General features: G+C 32.4%; 1 protein-coding gene across 1 annotated transcript; it reads left to right on the top strand.

Annotated features, from left to right (window-relative positions):
• Nucleotides 1-352: 352 nt before the first annotated feature.
• Nucleotides 353-19,244, top strand: LOC138330202 (protein lin-9 homolog). Its single transcript, XM_069277648.1, has 16 exons — nt 353-422; nt 909-947; nt 2,277-2,305; nt 2,666-2,785; nt 4,392-4,522; nt 5,851-5,976; nt 7,185-7,342; nt 8,064-8,197; nt 8,888-9,007; nt 10,704-10,805; nt 12,566-12,646; nt 13,574-13,699; nt 14,847-14,945; nt 15,183-15,263; nt 16,104-16,198; nt 16,533-19,244. Exons 1-16 carry the CDS (start codon nt 401-403, stop codon nt 16,633-16,635), a joined length of 1,566 nt encoding a protein of 521 aa, XP_069133749.1. The 5' UTR covers nt 353-400; the 3' UTR covers nt 16,636-19,244.
• The last annotated feature ends 1,170 nt before the right edge of the window (nt 19,245-20,414 follow it).

Raw genomic sequence — 20,414 nt, 5'->3', positions numbered from 1 at the left:
TTTCTTCAGTTTACAAAAATTACTTACTTTCTACATTACCATCATTGGAAAGTTTGAGCTTCTTATTTAACTTCAAGACAAAAATATTAAAATAAATCTCTGAAATAATTAAGTATTTTGGTCCCGAAAAAAATGAGGTACTGATCATTACATGCATGTACCAAAAGCAAAATTAGTATATGTATTTTTGTGTTTATTAGATACATGTGTAAACGATTAAATATAAGTTGTGTTTAAATGATGATTCTCGTTTACATGAGTTGTCGGCGGTGGAGCATTAAAATAGTTCCATTTCTGAAGTGATTTCAGTACTTTGATTTATCCTGCTATTGCAAAGTAAAAGAGAGTTGTGTCCCTTGTCTCATGACGTTCCGGTGTTTGAAATAGAGGCGCGACGAACATGGCGGACGACACACTTGAAAGTACTTACGCTTGTAAACATTTGTATCATTTACATGCTTAAATATTGCACTTGTAACATTTTGTTGAACCTTGCATTTAAGCTGTGGTATTGTTTAAAAATGTGAATATATTCCTCATCGGTAGATGTGATTGAAACACCATTAGACATCAAAATGTTTAACGGAGGTGGGAGGGCCGGGGGATGTTTGTTTTCATTTGTGTTTCGACTAAAACTAGCATTCATTGTTTTCCAAATCTCATGTTATACATGCCCCAAATATTTCATGTTATACTCTTTCCATTATACAAACAATTGCATTGGTCAATTTTAATCTACACGTGTATACCTAATTAAAAATAATTCAAAGCTTGTAATTGAATTAAATTGGGGGAAGGTCATTTGTGAAACTGCAAGGTATCGCCGTTTCTGACGATCATGGTGTTTTCATTTCAGCTGGAAATTTGGTAAGCAACAAAAATACATGTTTTATTTTGTTTTGTTTTAGTCGACTCGTCAGCTGAGGCATTGGTCAGTTTAAAAGAAGGTATGTAAACATTTAACTAATTACATATAACCACTAAGCTAAAGATCCAATATATATTCCATTGTTTGGATTTATGCATTAGGACATATCAGTATGTGATGAAAGTTTGCCGTGCTGTATAATGTAAATAATTCATTAAAAATCAAGTGATTTATATTTATACACCATTTTCTATTAATTCATTTCTAGAGAAGGAAGAAAGTTAGTTATAAAGAACTGAACTAAATTAGGAAAATACACTCATATGGCCGCGGTGGCTGAGTGGTTAAGATATCTCGACATATTACCATAAGCCCTCCACCTCTAGGTTCCGAGTTCGAATTCCATGTGGGGCATGTTGCCATTTACTGACCGCTGGTCGGTGGATATTTCCCTGCAGGTATTCTGGGTGGATTTCTTCCACCAACAAACAATATGGCACATCCTTAAATGACCCTGGCTGTGAATAGGACGTTAAACTGAATATAAACCAAACACTCAAATGACTTTTGAATATAATTAATTTATTTCGTAATATGCAATATATTAAAAGGAATATGCATTAGATTATCACAGCTATGTTATATATGGTTCTTTGCATTGTGTTTGTATCATATATAAATATAATACATAATTATATTGTTTACATTTTTCCAAAATTCTATGAAAAACAACAATATACACATAATGTTGTGTCAAAATGTAAACAATGCCATGTGTTTCTTTTAAAAAAAAGTAGCCCCTTTACGTTGTATAGAACATTTTCATACGCAAGTTCAAAGTTCAATGTTACCATGCAGTTATGGTAAACAAAATCGGCTATTACTTGCGTATAGTAACAAGCCTAGCAAGTGTAAATATAATAGTGTAATGAAACTTTAGTTATCAACAATACATATATCAGTTTTGAGATACCAAAATGATGTGGGTAATGTACAATTTTACTGTAAAATTATAATTAGCTCCATCTTTCTCTGATTATGATGTGGTTTTGTGACCTCATTATATAAAATCACTGGATGATATAACTATTCCTTCTTTGCATATTACAGAGTTAGCTTTTACGGGTAGGTATTGATTAAATATTGTTACGTCTTTATTTTGTAAGCGCAATTCATGTCGTTTTCACCGAAACGTATGAGGTTAAACTCGCAAACAAATGACGTCACAATCCATACCTACCGGCAAGTGCAGATAACTCTGTAATATGCAAATTCGGAATAGGACTAATTGACGGCAATCATATTTACCCACATTGTTTCGATTCCTCAAAGACTCTTGTATTAATAATTAATGAACAAACATACAATATATGAATTTCATTAACTTTCTTTGAATTTCTTTATATAGGGAAGGGATCAACATACAGAAGCAGAAATGTAAGTATGGCATGCAAACATGTAGATGACTAGGAAACAAACATAGTAAAATAATATACCAGGGAAATATACATTATTGGTATTCACCATAAATAGCGCCCCTCCCCTCTTCTGAATAAGGAGTTGAAGTTATGAAATGCCCTCACATGAATTAAATAATGTTTTAATTACATCAGTGTGATGCCTATAGCATTGGCAATATATCCCTTGTCACAAGAAGATAAAATTGGCAAACTGGTGGTTTTTTTTAGAGTGTTTGAGTCCACAACATACATTTGGTTCCCTAATAAGTGCTCCCCTTTTAATTTGTTAAACAAATTTTTACGATGAATATGGTATAGAATGTGTTCCTTTTTGTAGCCACCAAGAATAAGGAAAAAGAACCAGAAGTTTTTTAATGATGATGAAGATACCTCTTACTCACCATCCAAGTCTCCGCGCCGTACTAACAGAGCTGCATCTTCCGTGAGAAGCAGAAATGTAAGATAATGAATTATCAAACTGTGGAATCCACTTATGTACAGTAAAGCATGTTTAAAATGAACACACTTTAAACAAATTCATGTTTATTATGTATTGATTTTCATTCTCTGTCAATATTCCTAAAATATGTCTGTAATAAGTGTATAACAAACTCTGTTAATAACAAAGTGATTTTATAGGTCCTTAGATATATGCCATAACTATGTTTTACTGTATATGAAAAAGAAACCTTATACACCCTTGACTTGATTACTGATAGTTTCATATTTTACAGCTGAATGGTGCTGATGAAAGACTAAACTTAAGAAAACAGCTCTCAGACTTTTTATTGTGATTAATAAATTGTAATTGTTGTACATCATCATGAATAAAAAAATTAGACCATTAAATACATGTCCCCCTGAAATGTTAAAATGTTTATTTATCAATTAATGTTCACAGTTTTCTGTTGATCTATATAGTTTGAGCCATCATGCTTTATTTGTTAATGTAAGTATCAATGACATGTCATTAAAACCACAATTCATTCTAAGAGAACATTAAAATTTGTACATATATCGGAAAACCCCAGTTCTAATGGAATTTAGATCAGTCGGTTTTACTGTGATATGCCTGAAAAGCCCATGGTGGTGACATATGTGTGAAATTTTCAAACTCGCTCGCTGTCCGCCATTACACATTGAGGTCGAACTTCTTGTATGCCGAACCCTGTCCCATGCTCGTAGAGTAATGCAACTTTTGTCTATAACTGCTCAAATCGCTCTGAAAATAGTTTTTTACCTTATTAGCTGAATTATCTTGCCTCAAAATTATTTTATCACCTTCGCAGTGGTTATGTAGTTCATTTGTTTAATGTGCGTGACTTTGGCTCGGGTATAGGTACAGCGCCCATATTCTACCTGCTTAATCGTATCGATCAACGATTTGATATTTCAACGATATTAATTAAAATACTTAAAAATGACGTGGAATTTGTCAATGTTTAACGTTATTTGTTTCATAAGAAATATAGAACAATACATTTATGCCATATTTCAGTTCTTGGTTATGTAAAAGAATTAGCCTGAGTGAATTGTCTCTTTAAAACCACAACCTGCCCGGTCGGGCAAGTCACAGACATAATGGGACTAATTCACGTACCACGTGATACCCGATAACGTTTGTGCAGGACTAGTATCTCCAGTGGTGATGGAACGTAACTCTTTGAAATCTTCCCGCTGAAATGACGTTATTTCCGCGATAACGTCATTTGACGTCATTCCATCACTAATAGAAACAATAGTCCCTCACAAACGTTATCGGGTATCACGTGGTACGTGAATGAGTCCCATTGATTTGTCCGACAGGAGGTCTGACCTGCCACGGGCAGTCGGGCAATGGTTAATGTCGAGTTGTGGTTTTCTGTTGACCTATATAGTCTGAGCCGTCCTGTTTTATTTGAAAATTGAATTTTATTTCTTATTTTGTTATTCATACCAAGAATCTTCTAAGTTCTACTTGATGTTATGTTTTTATACATTTCTTATCTTGATATTTAGACCAAGGATCTTCTTATGTTATGTCTAATATATGTTATAAGTATATTTCTTATTTTGATATTTAGACCAAGGCTCTACTTAGTTCAACTGACAAACAATCTGCCCAATCCATTGGAGTTCGCCTCAGAAATCTGCTCAAGCTACCGAAGGCTCACAAATGGGTTTGCTATGAGTGGTTCTACTCCAATCTGGATATGTAAGTTAGCAATGTTGAAGTGTTAAGTTAAAAAAATGATGGTGAAAGCTTAAAAATCTGATGGTGCTAGCATTGAATTGTTGTTATCCTCTAAAGTTAACATTGATTTCTGCAAAAATTTATGATACATTTTTTGGGTGGGAGGGGGGAAGGATTTTTGGGGCAATCATTTTAAGGATTTACTCCTCTGAGAAGTCCAAATTTTCTTGTATAAAACTTTTTTCTCATATATATTTTTGGAAATAGGAGTTCATACCATGAAAGAAAATGGAAGAAAAAACATATGTCCGTGTGCTCGTTTTTGAACTATTGTCACTCAAAGATACCAAAATGACAAAATAGTAGATTTTATTGGAATTTAGCCGTTTTGACCACATACACTAGAATTTAAAGCCATAATTCCCTAATCAGGTGTTTGATATGTATGGATGTTTGTAGAATTTATTTTCAAGTAGTCTTCATTAAAATTATACCAGTTAGGATTAAGAAGAGTCATATTTTTCTCAAAATAACAACATATGCTACCCCTACCCCTTAATTTTGAGCTCCAAAATGCACCATTTTCAGCCATTTTTGTCAAATTTAACCCTTTATAGAAAAAGTTCTAGTATTAAACTTTTGTCAATAGTTTGCAGATTAATAGGGAAAGGGTTATTCTTTCTAAATCGGGCAGAAAAATGGGGGGTCAGTGTGCTTACTTTTTTGCCCAATTTAAATATTTGTTATTTTTCAATATTTTTGACTAAAAAATAAAAGTGTTCAAATTACCATTAGATGCAGAAATAAAGTGACAAAAGTGTATAATTTCACACATAAATTTTCAATATTTAAATTAACATGAACCCAGTAAAGATTTACAGCAAAAATTAAGTCGATACAGCCGAAAATGCTGACGCGGTGATGATTTAAGTAAAAACAATTTAAGTAAAAAATGGGAAAACTGTGACTCTACTCAAAGCCAAAAAAGACACAATTTCAAAATGGCCGCCAAATGGGCCATTTCTTAAAATCGCTGTGTAAAAAAATCTACTAAGAATAGAAATGTAATTTTTTGACAAAATTTGCTACAGACCACATGCTACAGATATTGATAAATCGTATTTGAAAATCTCATAACGTTTCTGATCTATGTCGAAACGAGACTTCAACGGGACTGAAACCACAGAAGAATACATCCTTAATATAAAAAAATGAAGGACTGCCAAAATGTTTTTCAGTAAAAGCTGCCAAACATATCAAATTTCTCAGAACTATGATGGATTGAATGTGTGTATTCCGTAATTTAAAAGTGATCATTGTGTGATAATGCTGCTTTTTTTTACTTTCAGACCTTTATTTCTTGGTGAGAATGACTTCTGTATTTGCGTTAAAGAAACATTTCCACAGCTGAAAACAAAGAAAATCCGCCGTGTAGAATGGAACAAGATTCGCAGATTGATGGGCAAACCAAGAAGGTGAATTAAACAATTTTTTTTATAACAGACTTTTTTAGAAGGAATGCTTTTGTTTAAAATCTAATTCATAAATTTTTTAAAGTTACTTGTTATAAATTTATTAATTAATTCAGATGAGAATTTATCAAATCCAGAAGGCAGTATACTTTGTTCAGCTCCAATTTGTCTAAAAGTTAAAGTAAATAAGTTTTGTTTTCAATAATGATATACTATAGTTTTAGTAAGTCTAAAATATTATTTCTGCTCATTGTTATATATAAGTTATTAAAGACCAATTTCCTTTACGAAACAAAAATTAAAAGTTTCTGAAAACCAATAATGAAAAAGGAATATATGTTGATGGCCTAAGATGAGGTTATACAACACTAAACAATTGCAGTATTTCTTGCCAAATCTATGTTAACAGTGAAGATTCATTTTGCTGATTTGCTCTCTGGCTCAGTGATAGTCAACTAACGCATATTAATTAGGACAACAGCAGTAAACAAAAGATGACCTGTGTTATGAAAATTAACATTTAATAATTCATTTTAATTGGAGTGTTCAAAAGGTTATGAAAAATGTGGTATTACCAGCTAGCTAATAACTTTTTCCAACAACAATATTATCTTAGTTGTTTTACATTCCCATTTAAAAATTACAATCTGTTTTGGAAAATTCTTTGTTATAGTACTCTAAATGTTTGCTTTTCAGTAAATAATTCTGCTGGGAATTTTGTCCTACTGTAATTCATCCATGTTTGTTTTTCCTATAGTAAACAATTTTGCTGGTAATTTTGCCCTGCTCTACTAATGAATTAATCCATGCTTGGTTTTTGTGTCGCCTGCAATGCAAGAGTGACATACATGTATATATATAGCTATCACTATGTTGGCGTCCAGGAAAAGGATTCCGTGCGATAATTTTAGTATTTATTGTCCAATTTCAACCAAATTTGGTATATTGCTTTATATCAATGAGATATCGAATTGGTTTGATAATGGTCAAAATCTGTCAATATTTGCAGAAGTTACAGGAGTTTAAAATCATCAAAACAGATAATTTCTTGGTTTCCGTTCAATAACTTTTGGATTTATTATCTAATTTCTTTTTGTGATGTAATCAATTCATCCATGCTTGGTTTTCCTATAGTAAATAATTCAGCAGTGAATTTTGCCCTGCTGTAATGAATTAATCCATGTTTAATCCATGCTTGGTTTTCCTATTAGGTGTTCACCAGCATTCTTTGCTGAAGAAAGGGCAGCGCTGGAACAGAGAAGAAATAAAATCCGACTTCTACAACAACGTAAACTATCGGAGTTAAACAGCTTCAAGGATCTTCCTGACGAGATACCTACACATCTTGTGATTGGAACAAAAGTCACAGGTATTATTCATCAAACTGTTATAGAATATTTGGCCCTGATTTGTAGATTACCTTTCTTAGGTTGTGATGGCCGAATATTGAAGGTTAAGCAACATAAAACCAGTAGCCTTTTTCCTGTTAGTTTCCAGTTGGAATCCCATGTGGGGCAGTTATCTGGTACGGACTGTAGGTCGGTGATTTTCACTGGATACTCCGGCTTTTATCTTTCTAAACCTGGTAATTCCTTAAATGGCCTGTGTTGTTAATAGGATGTAAATTAAAAGAGCAAACAAAGATTTGTTTTTATAGGTCTCAATTAATTAAAAGAGGGTCATAGTCACTTAGCTTGTCCGGACAAATAATTTTTCCTGCGTGCTGATATATTTAATAACAGGTGATGATATCAGAAATGTTATTCTTTCAACTTTTATTTGTGTGTCAAATATTTTTAAAGCTTTATGGATAGTTACCTTTTATTGACAAAAAATGGATAAAGTTTTAAAGTTTATTGCTCATTTAACATCAATGTCAGTTTCCAGATACCAAAACAACATTGGTTAAGTACAATTTATCATTGATTAGTCCCAGCTTCTGGCGATTTTTCTGCCACGTGTATATTTTTACGTAATTTTGTGAGGGCACACAATTAAGTGGGACAAATTGTACTTGGCCCATGTCGTTTTAGGATTTCGATTACCCCTCCACTGAGTGAAGTTTGGATTGTTTGTCATTTCCATTTCAGCTCGACTAAGACGTCCACAGGACGGCTTGTTCACAGGAACTGTGGATGCCCTTGATACCCTTAACAACAGTTACCGTGTGACATTTGACCGGCCTGGTCTTGGAATTCACTCCATACCCGACTACGAAGTGCTAGTAGGATTGTTTCTAATTTTGTATTGTGAATATTTTAGGCATAGTTATTTAGACTGGTTCTAATTTAAAACGTTGTCGACTAGCGGAGTTACGTTTATGATCCAAACTTAAGGCCAACTTGATTTGTGCTCTTTTAAAAACAGAAGCCTTCTCAGATGATCTTTCAGTTTATAGATGTATGAACTTCCAGAAAGCTACAAATCAAGTGTTTAGAAGTTGTATTCTAGAAGGTGAAGTGGACAAATCAAGTTAGGCTCATATATGTAATTTATATGTAAAAACAGCAAATAACCCCAACAGAAAAATTTAATTTAGATTATTTAAAGTTGTCTTCCTTACACAATCTCTTGTGCAGATACAGTTTGACAACAAAAACAGCTTTTGAATATTCTCTATTTACCAAATGTAAGTCCCATCAGTCTGTAAGAAGAGTGTATCTTGATTCATTGGAGAACTATTTTTATTTTGGATATGGCTTAAAAATGCTCCACTCATCATTTGAATAATAATTGGTATTTAATCGTGTATCTATATTTGTATAAATTAACAAAACAAAAAAAAATTATTTAGCTTTTGGTACTTCATTCCATATAGGACTTAGTGCCACAGAAAAAGATACCATATCCTTTTGTTTTATCTAAACTGCATTTGTTGAAATAAGAAAATTTAACATTTGATATTTTTCTACAGAGTAATGACGAAATTGAAACAATCCCTCTCACAGCTTTCCAACAGAAACATCGTCCGAGACAAGCCATGTTTTCACCACCCCGGTTTGTTCCTAGTCTTGGGTCACCTAACCCACAACTGGTAAGGAATAAGTTGTACTACTGTGTTTTAAAACCATCTAAGGCCAAAAAAATAATATGTCTCTTTAGGGTTACCTGACTGTCCCTAATTTTTTACCTCTGACCCCAATTTTTTTTCCACTTTTCTACGAAAAAAAAATATCAAAAGTCAAGATTTCGATCTCAGACTCCAGTCCCGGCCATTACTTTAGAGTGAAAGACACTAAAAAATTTTTTTTAAATCCTCTCGACCTACCAACCTTATTTTTTTTGCCAATGTAACCCTAAACAGACATATTATTGTTTTTGGCCTAATTCTCTGTTACTGCAACAGCAGATGAAGACTTACATTAGGTAGGCTTACATATATCAGTAGGTGTGGCTTCACATATTAGGGTGGTAATGAACAAATATGTTGAAATGAAAATCAACAAATACAATTATCATAATTCAGAACCTTTATTAAAGGATTAACTTTAATATATTTTTGATGTAATGGAGATATAACACTAAAATATGAGTGTACTCTAAATGAACTGCAAAGCAGTTTATGATGACCATACAATCAGATTTTTGTGTTATATCTCCATAACATAAAAAAACCATATTCAAATTAATCCTTATAATTTGATTTACTAAAAGTAATCTATTCAAAATTCAGAATTCATTTCAGGACTCTTTTTTTTATGAAATCATTACACCTTTACATCAGCCAATCAGAAGTGATGTTAAAACAGCGACGCCATGTTTTCCTCTATATGTGCTGATAAAGTAATATTTTAAGTCAATGAAAATGCTTGTTACAGGCAAAATTGAATTATTAATTAGAAAGAGTAAAATCTGGAATTTTTGAATAATTAAAGTCATTGATGGATACAAGCAAACAGAATCAGAAAATAGGAAGGGGGCTTATTGCCGGGCATGCCCCTAATTCTAATTTTTTTAAATGACTTTATTTTGTTATCTTCTATAATAATTATACTTATACCGGCAAAATACGATACATTCCAATACAATTTTAAACTGACAATTTGTAAAAAATGAGTACTTTCTGTACATCAATAAAAAAAATCTATGAAATATAGAGACACAAAACTACAGTGGCTGGGAGCGGACATGAAATAAATAAAATTATTGCGTGCGAACGCAATAGTATTGCGTGTGAACGCAATAATTATTGCGTGCGAACGAAATACTATTGCGTGCGAAACGCAATAACATTGCGTGTGAACGCAATAGTATTCTCACGAAATACTATAACGTTCACACGGAATAATTATTCCGTTCGCACGCAATACTATTATGTTCACACGCAATACTATTATGTTCGCACGCAATAATTATTGCGTTCGCACTCAATATCACACGCAATAATTATTTCGTTCGCACGCAATAATTATTTCGTTTGCACGCAATACTATTGCGTTCACACGCAATAATTATTTCGTTCGCACGCAATACTATTGCGTTTACACGCAATACTTTTGCGTTTACACGCAATAATTTTTTTTATTTCATGTCCGCTCCCAGCCACCGTACAAAACTATTTATTGTTAGGCAAGTGTGAAATTACCATATGATAAACTCTGTCATTGGAGAGCAAGAAAGTTAGAAAAGTTCAATCTTGATTCACTGGCAAAACATTCTCTGTTTTTATTTTAAATCTCTTTTCCTGTATAAGATTTAAATTTAAAAGATTTTGATATTTTTTTACCCAGGATAATGATCCGTTGTTGAGTGGGTCACCCTTCAAAGGTCGTCTGATGAGCTTGGAGGGTGGAACCTATGGAGGCTTCCCTATCAAGTTTTTAGTCCAAGTGGTGAGTTTTTCCTGTCATCAATAATAATTTTGATTATCACACAAGAATTAAAGCTAGTCCTCAAGTTCACTAAATGTTGACATGAAATTTGGTGATAAAAACTTTATCAATAATAATTTTGATTATCACACAAGAATTAAAGCTAGTCCTCAAGTTCACTAAATGTTGACATGAAATTTGGTGATAAAAACTTTATCAATAATAATTTTGATTATCACACAAGAATTAAAGCTAGTCCTCAAGTTCACTAAATGTTGACATGAAATTTGGTGATAAAAACTTTATCAATAATAATTTTGATTATCACACAAGAATTAAAGCTAGTCCTCAAGTTCACTAAATGTTGACATGAAATTTGGTGATAAAAACTTTATCAATAATAATTTTGATTATCACACAAGAATTAAAGCTAGTCCTCAAGTTCACTAAATGTTGACATGAAATTTTGTGATAAAAACTTTATCAATAATAATTTTGATTATCACACAAGAATTAAAGCTAGTTCTCAAGTTCACTAAATGTTGACATGAAATTTGGTGATAAAAACTTTATCAATAATAATTTTGATTATCACACAAGAATTAAAGCTAGTCCTCAAGTTCACTAAATGTTGACATGAAATTTTGTGATAAAAACTTTATCAATAATAATTTTGATTATCACACAAGAATTAAAGCTAGTTCTCAAGTTCACTAAATGTTGACATGAAATTTGGTGATGAAAGTTCCTATTACTAACTCTCACTAGTGTTGTATAATCGGCTAAAAATGACAATCGATCATCAGTTCAAATCAGATGACCCATCCGATCTGATAATCGCACAAAATGATCGGTTCATTATTGTAGTCAAATTGCCAATTTATGGCTACTTTTGTCTTCATTGTAAGCAGTGAAGAGAATGTTGAATGTTTTTCTTACAATTTTTTTTTACTATAAAAGGTGAAAATTATTGTAATGGAGAATCTAATATATACAGTATGGAGGCATTCACACTGTAATTTGTGTTTTTATTGGAAAATTGTTAAAATCACAATAAGTTCCAATATTTACCCGATTAATCGATTATAAAATTTTTAATCGATTATCGGATCGGTTGAGGATCATCTAGTAGTTAATTGATTATTGCCGATCATCAATACAACACTAACTCCCACCATGTAATAGCACTCATTTGATAGCAGTATAAATGATTTCCTTTTAACTACATACTATCACTATAACTATAAGCTAGCAAATGTGCAAATATTTATCTGACACAATAGCACAGTTTTAATGCAGACTCTTGAGCATGACTTGAATTCTTATGATTTTACTAAATTTCTTTTGATTTTATTTCTGGATGGAAGTGCTCATAACAATTGAGGGGTAATTAGTACACGTTCATACCACTTTTAGGAGTAATTAACAAATGGTTTTGATAATTATTTTATATGTTTACTTATCTTTACTGGATCACTGTATACAGGTGTGCATTAATTAATGTTACCTGACATTGTTGACACCTGTTTACCTGTAGATAGAGAGTAATTAATACAGATGTGAGGTAATTTCTCAAAATCAAAATCTAATTATTTGATATGATTTAATTAAGATAATTACTCTTGACTTGTATCTGACATAATTGAGTGTTAGATATTAAGCATGTTGAGTAAAAATGCAAACTTGGATGGGAACATGTGACTGTCATTAGAGTATTAAGAATGGTAATTTTAAAAAAACTTCTGGATGGTACAGACCACACATTAAACTATCTGTTACAGACTAAACTGTCCAAGATTCTTATGATCAAGAAAGATTGGGTCAAACAATTAAAGACAATGAACACAGAAGCTGAAAAGATGGTAAGAACATTTGATTTATATCATTACTGCTATGTTAATCGCCTTTTGTCCTGCGTCGTGTGTTTGTAAACAATTTACATTTTCGACTTCTTCTCAAAAACTGCTGAAGCAATTTCAATGAATTTCTCACAAACCTTCTAAGGCATAAGGCCAATCAAAATTGTAAATTATATAACTCCCACCCCCACGGGGCTGTGGGAGTGACCAAAAGGGATAAAATTGACTAAAATTTTAAAAATCTTCTTCTCCACTCACTGATGTGGAAGAATCAAATACTCTTCATAGATAGAAAGGTCTCAAGGCCCTCTACAAAAATTGTGAATTATATGACCCTGGGGTCTCGAGTTTCCCCCTGGGGAGGGGGTTAATTTTATTATAGTGTATGTAGTGAAAACACATTTTGGAGCATTATTTGGTCATTAATAATAGAAAATTAGTCAAATGTTGTCAGATCAGAATTATCCCTATGAGATGGCCATTGAATCCTATTAACAAATTTTCCATGACTGACCCCCAGAGGCCTTAGGGGCAGGGCCAAAAGGGGTCAAATAGGCTAAAACTTCAAAAATCTTCTTCTGAAATTCTGGAACTGGTAGAATCAAATATTCTTCATAGTTTTTTTTATTCTTTTGTGTATGATATTGTTTTTTTAATCACCTGCTACTTGTATTATCTTCCATTTAATTGTGAGACTGCAGTCTTTGCAAAAATAACATCAATGTTTCGGTATTAAAGCTTTTGCTATGAAATTTGAATTTATGATCAATTTGAAATTGAGATCTCATTTGAAAGCCATTAGAATTTTTTTTTTATCATTTCTTTGCAAGATTTCTTATAGCTTCCACACAAGCAACTCCAAACATTTGATATGGATATCTAAGAATTATATACACTTTGATTATAATTTTTATGTATTGAATTGAACAGAAGTCTTTCTTGGAGCCAATTTCTGTGGAATTCCAGAGGAAGTATGCTAATGCAGTTCTACAGCTCGAGGATCTCAACAAGGAACTCAATGAGTGTCTGATAGGAGTTCAGCAATACTGTCAGGAGGTGAGTGGCACTGCAGTACTTAAAGATGCTCCACCTCCGACAGAGCATAAACAATACTCATCACAACAATAACTGATGTTTATTCATGTTTATATGTGACAAATTAATTAACACAAAAAACACCATAAAATCTATGTATTTTATATAGGGCATAGTGCTGTGGATTTTTTTTGGGACGCAATTAATCGTTCTTGATATTTTTATCTTTAAGTAAGAAAAGAAGCTCAAACTTTTCAATGGTGGTAACAGTATAAAGTAATTAACTTTTGTAAATGAAGAAAAATACTAATTTGTCTGCTCTTGTTTTTGATAGAGAAAAGATACTATTCGTCATGATCAATAGTGTAACATCTTGGTGTCCTACAATAGAATTTTATAACGTTGTGGTATTTATTTAGAGGAAGTCATATTTGTGTTTTTTGCACCAGACATTTTTGTGCTAAAGTATTATATCATTAACTGTTACATTGTATTTTATGTATGTTGTAAGTTTACTGATCATTATGAGTGCACTTTTACATCTCTGCCCAAACCTATTAAAATCAATTTTGAGCTGAAATTTGATTGAAGGGAAATAACTACTGTATGTTTACAATTTTCTGAATGCCTTTAAAATAACCATTATAAAATGTTGTATTAGATTTACCAATGAGACCCAGAGACCTTATGCTGTGCCTGTAGCTTATTTCATTACTTGCCTCATATAAAAAAAAACCAGTTTGTCTTTGAAATATTAGAAATCAGGTGTAAAGCCCATGGACCTCTTGTATCTCATCAATGTTGATTTTAGAAATCTTTTATTTCTCGGCCTATATTCCAGGCCTTTCTCTTCTAGATCTGTATCAAGGATGTTTACAGTATGTTTACAGTATCTCCGCCAATACTCCTATAACATGAGAGTCGACTGATAAGCCGTTTTTTTATAGGACATTATTTTGTTAACTATTGACTCTCATTTCCAAAGCCCTATTTCTTTGATGCTTATTTCGATGTCTGATGAAGGTGAACGGAATAATGCAATAATATAAATATTTGTAGCTCTAACCATAATTACAACAAAGTGTACTTTTGTGTCTTTTTGTGCTATGCCTATACCATTGTTTGAATACTTGCCTATTGTGTTGATGGAATTTATGTTTGTCAATAGATTGCACCAGAACAAGGTCTAACTCCGCTGGACCAGCCATCGGAGATCAGGACGAAGTGTGATGATGAGGCCGAGGAAATGGTCTCCAGAATCAGTAGTGTAAGTTACAGATCTTAGTTCAGGGTATTCAAGCTTTTCAAGACAATGAAATTCAGAGAAAAGTTTCTGACAAGAGTCAAAATCAATTACCATTGGTACATAACAATTTTAAATATAAATGTTGTATATGTTTATACATTGAATAAGGATTATTAAACTAAATATTTCATTTTCATTTGATTAGAAAGTTATGAATGAAATACAGGGTATAATTATCCTTTTTTTTTATAATTACAGACCATGTTCCAAAATAGGAAGAAGAATCCTAAAGTTATGGACTTAATAGCAGGGCTTACCTCCCTTATGCTACAAGTGCGGGTAGGTAATCTTAAAGGCCCAATACCTTTCCGGAACAAAATTTAAAGGTTCCTAAAAAAACATTAATAACATAAGAAAATATATATCAATGGCCTAAGATGAGGTTACAACATGAAGTTTATGCAAGATATCCTGCGTAATATACCTGTTAACAGTTGGGTTTCATTTTGCTGTTTTGCCTTCTGGCGCAGTGATCATCAACTACCGCGTGGTATTTAGGACGACGGCGAGAAACATAAGACGACCCGCGTTATGAAAATTAACATTTAATTTATCTTTATTAAATTGTTCAGAAGGTGATGATAAGTGTAGCATTACAGGTAAGTTGATAACTTTTGCGACTTTATAAAATTATCAATCTCGTTTTACATTTCCATTTTAAAAGTTAAAAGCCGTTTCGGAAAGGTTGTGAGCCTTTAACACTAATTACGGATTCATTTACTTTATAATGCTACTAAAATGAGTGAGACCTATGGAGAAAATGTATGTGTTTTTATTATTATTTCTTTCAATATTGATATAAATTTGATGCTTTATAGATAAGTTGAATTGTTTCACTCTCTCAGCTCACTAAGTGATAGTGAATATCATGCCAAAATTTATGAGAGTATGTCTGTTAGAAGTTTGAAAGACCAGAAGTAGTTGCCTACCTATTACTTAAGATTTTGATAAGAAGTTGAATCTTGACAATATATATATATATATATATATTTGGAGATTTTGAAATAATAACTAAACATCCAGTTCTGCATTATAAAAATTTATAAAATTAAAAAAAAAAAAATTGCTGTAATGAAATTCAATGATACACAATGTTAATTGAACTATTCTGCTTTACAGACGTTTTCAGAAACAGAGTTGAACTCATTTGAATTCAAATCCTTACAAGACACATTACAAGATGTAAAGAGCAGACTTGATGGAAACAGCTTAAAGTAAGTTTGATATACAAAATATGTCATAACCAAGTACAAAAAAAAAAAAAAAAAAAAAATAGGGACTGTATTTGTATTTGCATTTTACAGAGTTGCAGGTGGGTACTGATTATAATGTTATGTGTTTACGAACATAACGTCACACTTTTCAAAGAAAATGACATGAGTTTCACTTTCAAAATAATGACGTCACATTGGATACCTGCCCACAAGGGGAGTAACTCTGTCAAATGCAAAGACGTAATAGTGAATACATATATCTCAACTATTAAATCATGTTTTATTTTCATATTTGAAAGCCAATCTGAGTTTATCTTTTGTTTCCGCTTTTCAGCGCCTTCAAGAATAACGTCGACATCCACATCAATCACATTCAGAGTGGGCTGAGCCAGATGGGCAATCTCCACGCCTTCTCCTCAACCACATTCAATGTCTGAAATACAAAACTGTGCTTCATCTGCTGGTAATGGCATCACTATGCCATACTTCGATATTCTCTGGTGTAAAACTGAGACAGTTATAACTTATAACAGTTGTAGGTTTTTTTTAAAATCTAAATGTAATATCTTAAGAAATAACAACAGTGTTTCTACAAATATTTTCGGTATAGAATTTTATTCAATTCAATTTGTTTTTGAATTCGATAAACCATAAATGTTTGTAGGTAAAACTTAGTTGAATCAGGTCTGATATTAACATAAAGAGTCTTCTTTAAACACATATTTCAAATTCAATTATTCCCAGATCATGAGGATATCGGCCGGTTATGTCCAGCCGTTGGTATATCGGTTTCAATTCTCATGAGTTGAAAATATAAAAAAAAATATACATGTGCATGTATATTAAATAAATAAGGAAATAAATTGGAAGAAAATACTGTGCAATATGAAATAGTTGATTTACATAGATAATGTTCTTTTACTGTTTAATTATTAAGTAGCGTACACAATTTTGTTATCCTGTTTAATTATTAAGTAGCGTACACAATTTTGTTATCGTTACTAATTTGTCTTTGCTAGTGTTGTATTGATGATTGGCAATAATCGATTAACTGGCTAGATGACCCTCAACCGATCCGATGATCGATTGAAAATGTCATAATCGATCATCGGGAAAAAAATTAAACTCATTGGGAATCAAATATTTTTCTATTAAAAACCTAAAATACACTGAAAACTCCCTAACATTCCTCCATGTCAATAATTTTCACCAAATACAGTCAAAAACAGGCCAGAAATTTTTGTTTTCAACATTCTATCCACTGCTCATAACAGAGAGGGCAAAACAAGCTTTTAATATATAGATTATAGGCAATTTGAATAGAAAATTGAACCGATCATTTTGTGCGATTATCGGATCGGATGAGTCTTCCGATTCCAACCGATGATCGATTATCATTTTCAGCCGATTATACAACACTAGTCTTTGCATGTTACAGTTATCTTACTTGAGAGTAGGTATCGATTGTGACGCCATTATTTTACTAAGTTGAATTTGAATGAAAAATAATGGAGGTAGGCTGATAGCCTCTATGTCCATATCATAAGGTATATTACACATACTATACAATGACAAGGTTAAATTAAAATTGAGATTCAAAAACAAATTATGATTAATTATTATATATGTAGTCCTTTAGATGGTTGTCCAGCAGAATTTCAAATTCTCTTGTTTCTGCTTTCACGACCAAATCTAGCAAACTGTTCCCAATATCAACTTCTCTAAAAGTAAACAAGTTTTTTCCTGACTCTGTTTGTACAACTGTCCTCGTGTTCTATCGTTGGTATAGTAGACAAATAGGTTGGGGTGATATTTTCATCGTCAAACTTTTTCTTCACACTCGTAAAAATCTTTATTAAATCCCCTCTAGTTCTTCTGTGCTTATTTGTTGGTTATTATAATTTTGTTAGACGTTCTTCTGTGATGGGTCAGAGAGGCGACGACCGCCTATGATAATAGACCTCGACGACAGGTAACAGGTAATAGGTTCTTAGGAGGGACGTTTGAATCCAGGTAGTAGCTTATTAGTAGCTTTTCTTTATACATGCTCTAACATCTGAATATCCTTAAGTTTGTATTGACTCAAGCACTGGCTGCAAACTCTTACTGCAGTCTTACAAGTGCCTTAAATTACTGTTTGAACATCAAGAAAGTAAATGAAATTCTGATAATCTCAAGTAAAGTTACTGGAATAGCTTTATTTATTAAATTTTGAATGCGTTTTCGAAAATCCAAGTTCCCATCCAACGTTACTCTACTTATGAGCTAAATTACATTTTCTCTGAATAAAATGACGTTAGTTAAATTGTACCAAAAAATCCCAAAATATAACATTTACTTAACCGTAAGGGCAGATAACTCTGTAATATGTATTAGAGTTTTAATATGTAATGATTATTGTTTGAAATAATAAAATAAAAGAGTCTATATGTATTCGCCCTGTCTGACCCCTTTCCACTATTCTCTCGTAGACTGATATCGTTCAACCATCATAGCCATTATAATTAATTATGATGTCTCTTTAGATGACTAATACTTGAAGATATCACATATTCACATTTCATATTTTGAATTTAATAGAATTTTGAATTGATGGCGTTCATATGTATTCAACAATGTATATGACTATATATGTTAGTAAATCGTTGTCACCTTTAGTGAATATATATTTACTGTCAGTTGTGTTTAGTTATAAACCGTTAATGACATTTTATAATTCTTTGCTGGAAATAATTTATCCAAAATGTGAGAGAGCTATGTTTTATTTTTCTTTGTTAATTGTACAACAAACTTCATGGAGAGCATAAAAATAATGAGGTGCGTATGTGTACCTGATAAAGCCAAATAAAAGGACGAATTAGTAGGTTTGGGTATTAAAGGGGACTGAAGTTGCATTGAAAATTAATTAAGTATCCCTTGAAGAAAAGAGTATTGATACTATTATAATATGTAGTGATGCAGTACTTACCACTTGACGGTGAATAAACCTTATGTGTAACATTTCTCTTCATTTTCTCGTCTTGAAATAAATCAATTTTAACAAGTGCATTGCTGTCGGTATTTACATGTATATTATTTGCATCATTATGATAGCCTGTTCTGGTTGTTTGAGACTTAACCTCAACACTTTCATGGCAGACAGCCAGACACACCGCGAATGTATTATACAATATATAGCCGATAGGGCATCTTGGCAGCTGCACTCGCACTCTTATAACAACTTATTAAAAATTGGTGCTGAAATGTTATTATGAGATATTAAAAAAAGAATCATAGTAAGACACAATCGGTATTTGAAACCACTATGTAAATTATTCAGACACTTCCGTTAATTTTAATTAGCATTGCCCTTTAAAATCACAATTTCGTTTGCTCACAGGACTAATTTGAAGTATAAAACGGAACCATATATAGACTAACACCATAGTTTTCTACTTTTATTAGAAAAGTATAGTTGTAACAAATAAAGAATATCTCAACTCTTTCATATGAGCGATGATACTTCTAATATTTTCTATCATAACTGTTATACAATGTATATTTCATAAAATTCCAGATGCTCTATTCAAGCTTTCATAGACGCGGCTTTCTCATGATCAACATTTTACACACACCCATTAACATGGCAGTCAAAATACAAAGCCTACATCAATGCCAGTACAACAAAGTATCAACATGGTATTTATCATTCGTCAGTGTCGATCATCCTCGATACTTTAGGGGTTACAATTACTGACATTATAGTGAAATTGAAGGCTGATCAGGACACTGGGACCTGGCACGAATTTCTAACCTATAATATAATATATGTTTTATAGAATCAAGGGTAAAAACTACGGTAGAGAAAAAACGGACATATTTTTAGCCCACCATCATCAGATGGTGGGCTATTCAAATCGCCCTGCGTCCGTCGTCCGTCCGTAAACAATGCTTGTTATCACTATTTCTTAAAAACTGCTGCAAGGGTTTTGTTCAAACTTCACATGGAGGGTCCCCTTGGTCCATATTTGTGCCATACAGATTTTGAGGCTGATCGGAAAAACAAGATAGCCGCCAGGCAGCCATCTTTGATTTTGGCAGTTGAAGTTTGTTATCGATATTTCTTGAGAACTACTGAAGGGATTTTGTTCAAACTTCACATGGAGGTTACCCTTGGTCCCTAGTTGTGCCATACAGATTTTGAGGCTGATCGGAAAAACAAGATGGCCGCCAGGCA

This window comes from Argopecten irradians, chromosome 8 (genome assembly GCF_041381155.1).
Source record: "Argopecten irradians isolate NY chromosome 8, Ai_NY, whole genome shotgun sequence".
Taxonomy (NCBI): domain Eukaryota; kingdom Metazoa; phylum Mollusca; class Bivalvia; order Pectinida; family Pectinidae; genus Argopecten; species Argopecten irradians.
This window is presented reverse-complemented; position numbering and strand designations above follow the sequence as displayed.

Bases quoted from the DNA above. Each gene is read 5' to 3' on its own strand.
- LOC138330202 (XM_069277648.1), top strand. From the start codon at position 401: ATGGCGGACGACACACTTGAAA. The intron at 4,523-5,850 runs GTAAGTTAGCAA...TTTTACTTTCAG, and splicing joins TTCTACTCCAATCTGGATAT to ACCTTTATTTCTTGGTGAGA. The intron at 10,806-12,565 runs GTGAGTTTTTCC...TATCTGTTACAG, and splicing joins TCAAGTTTTTAGTCCAAGTG to ACTAAACTGTCCAAGATTCT.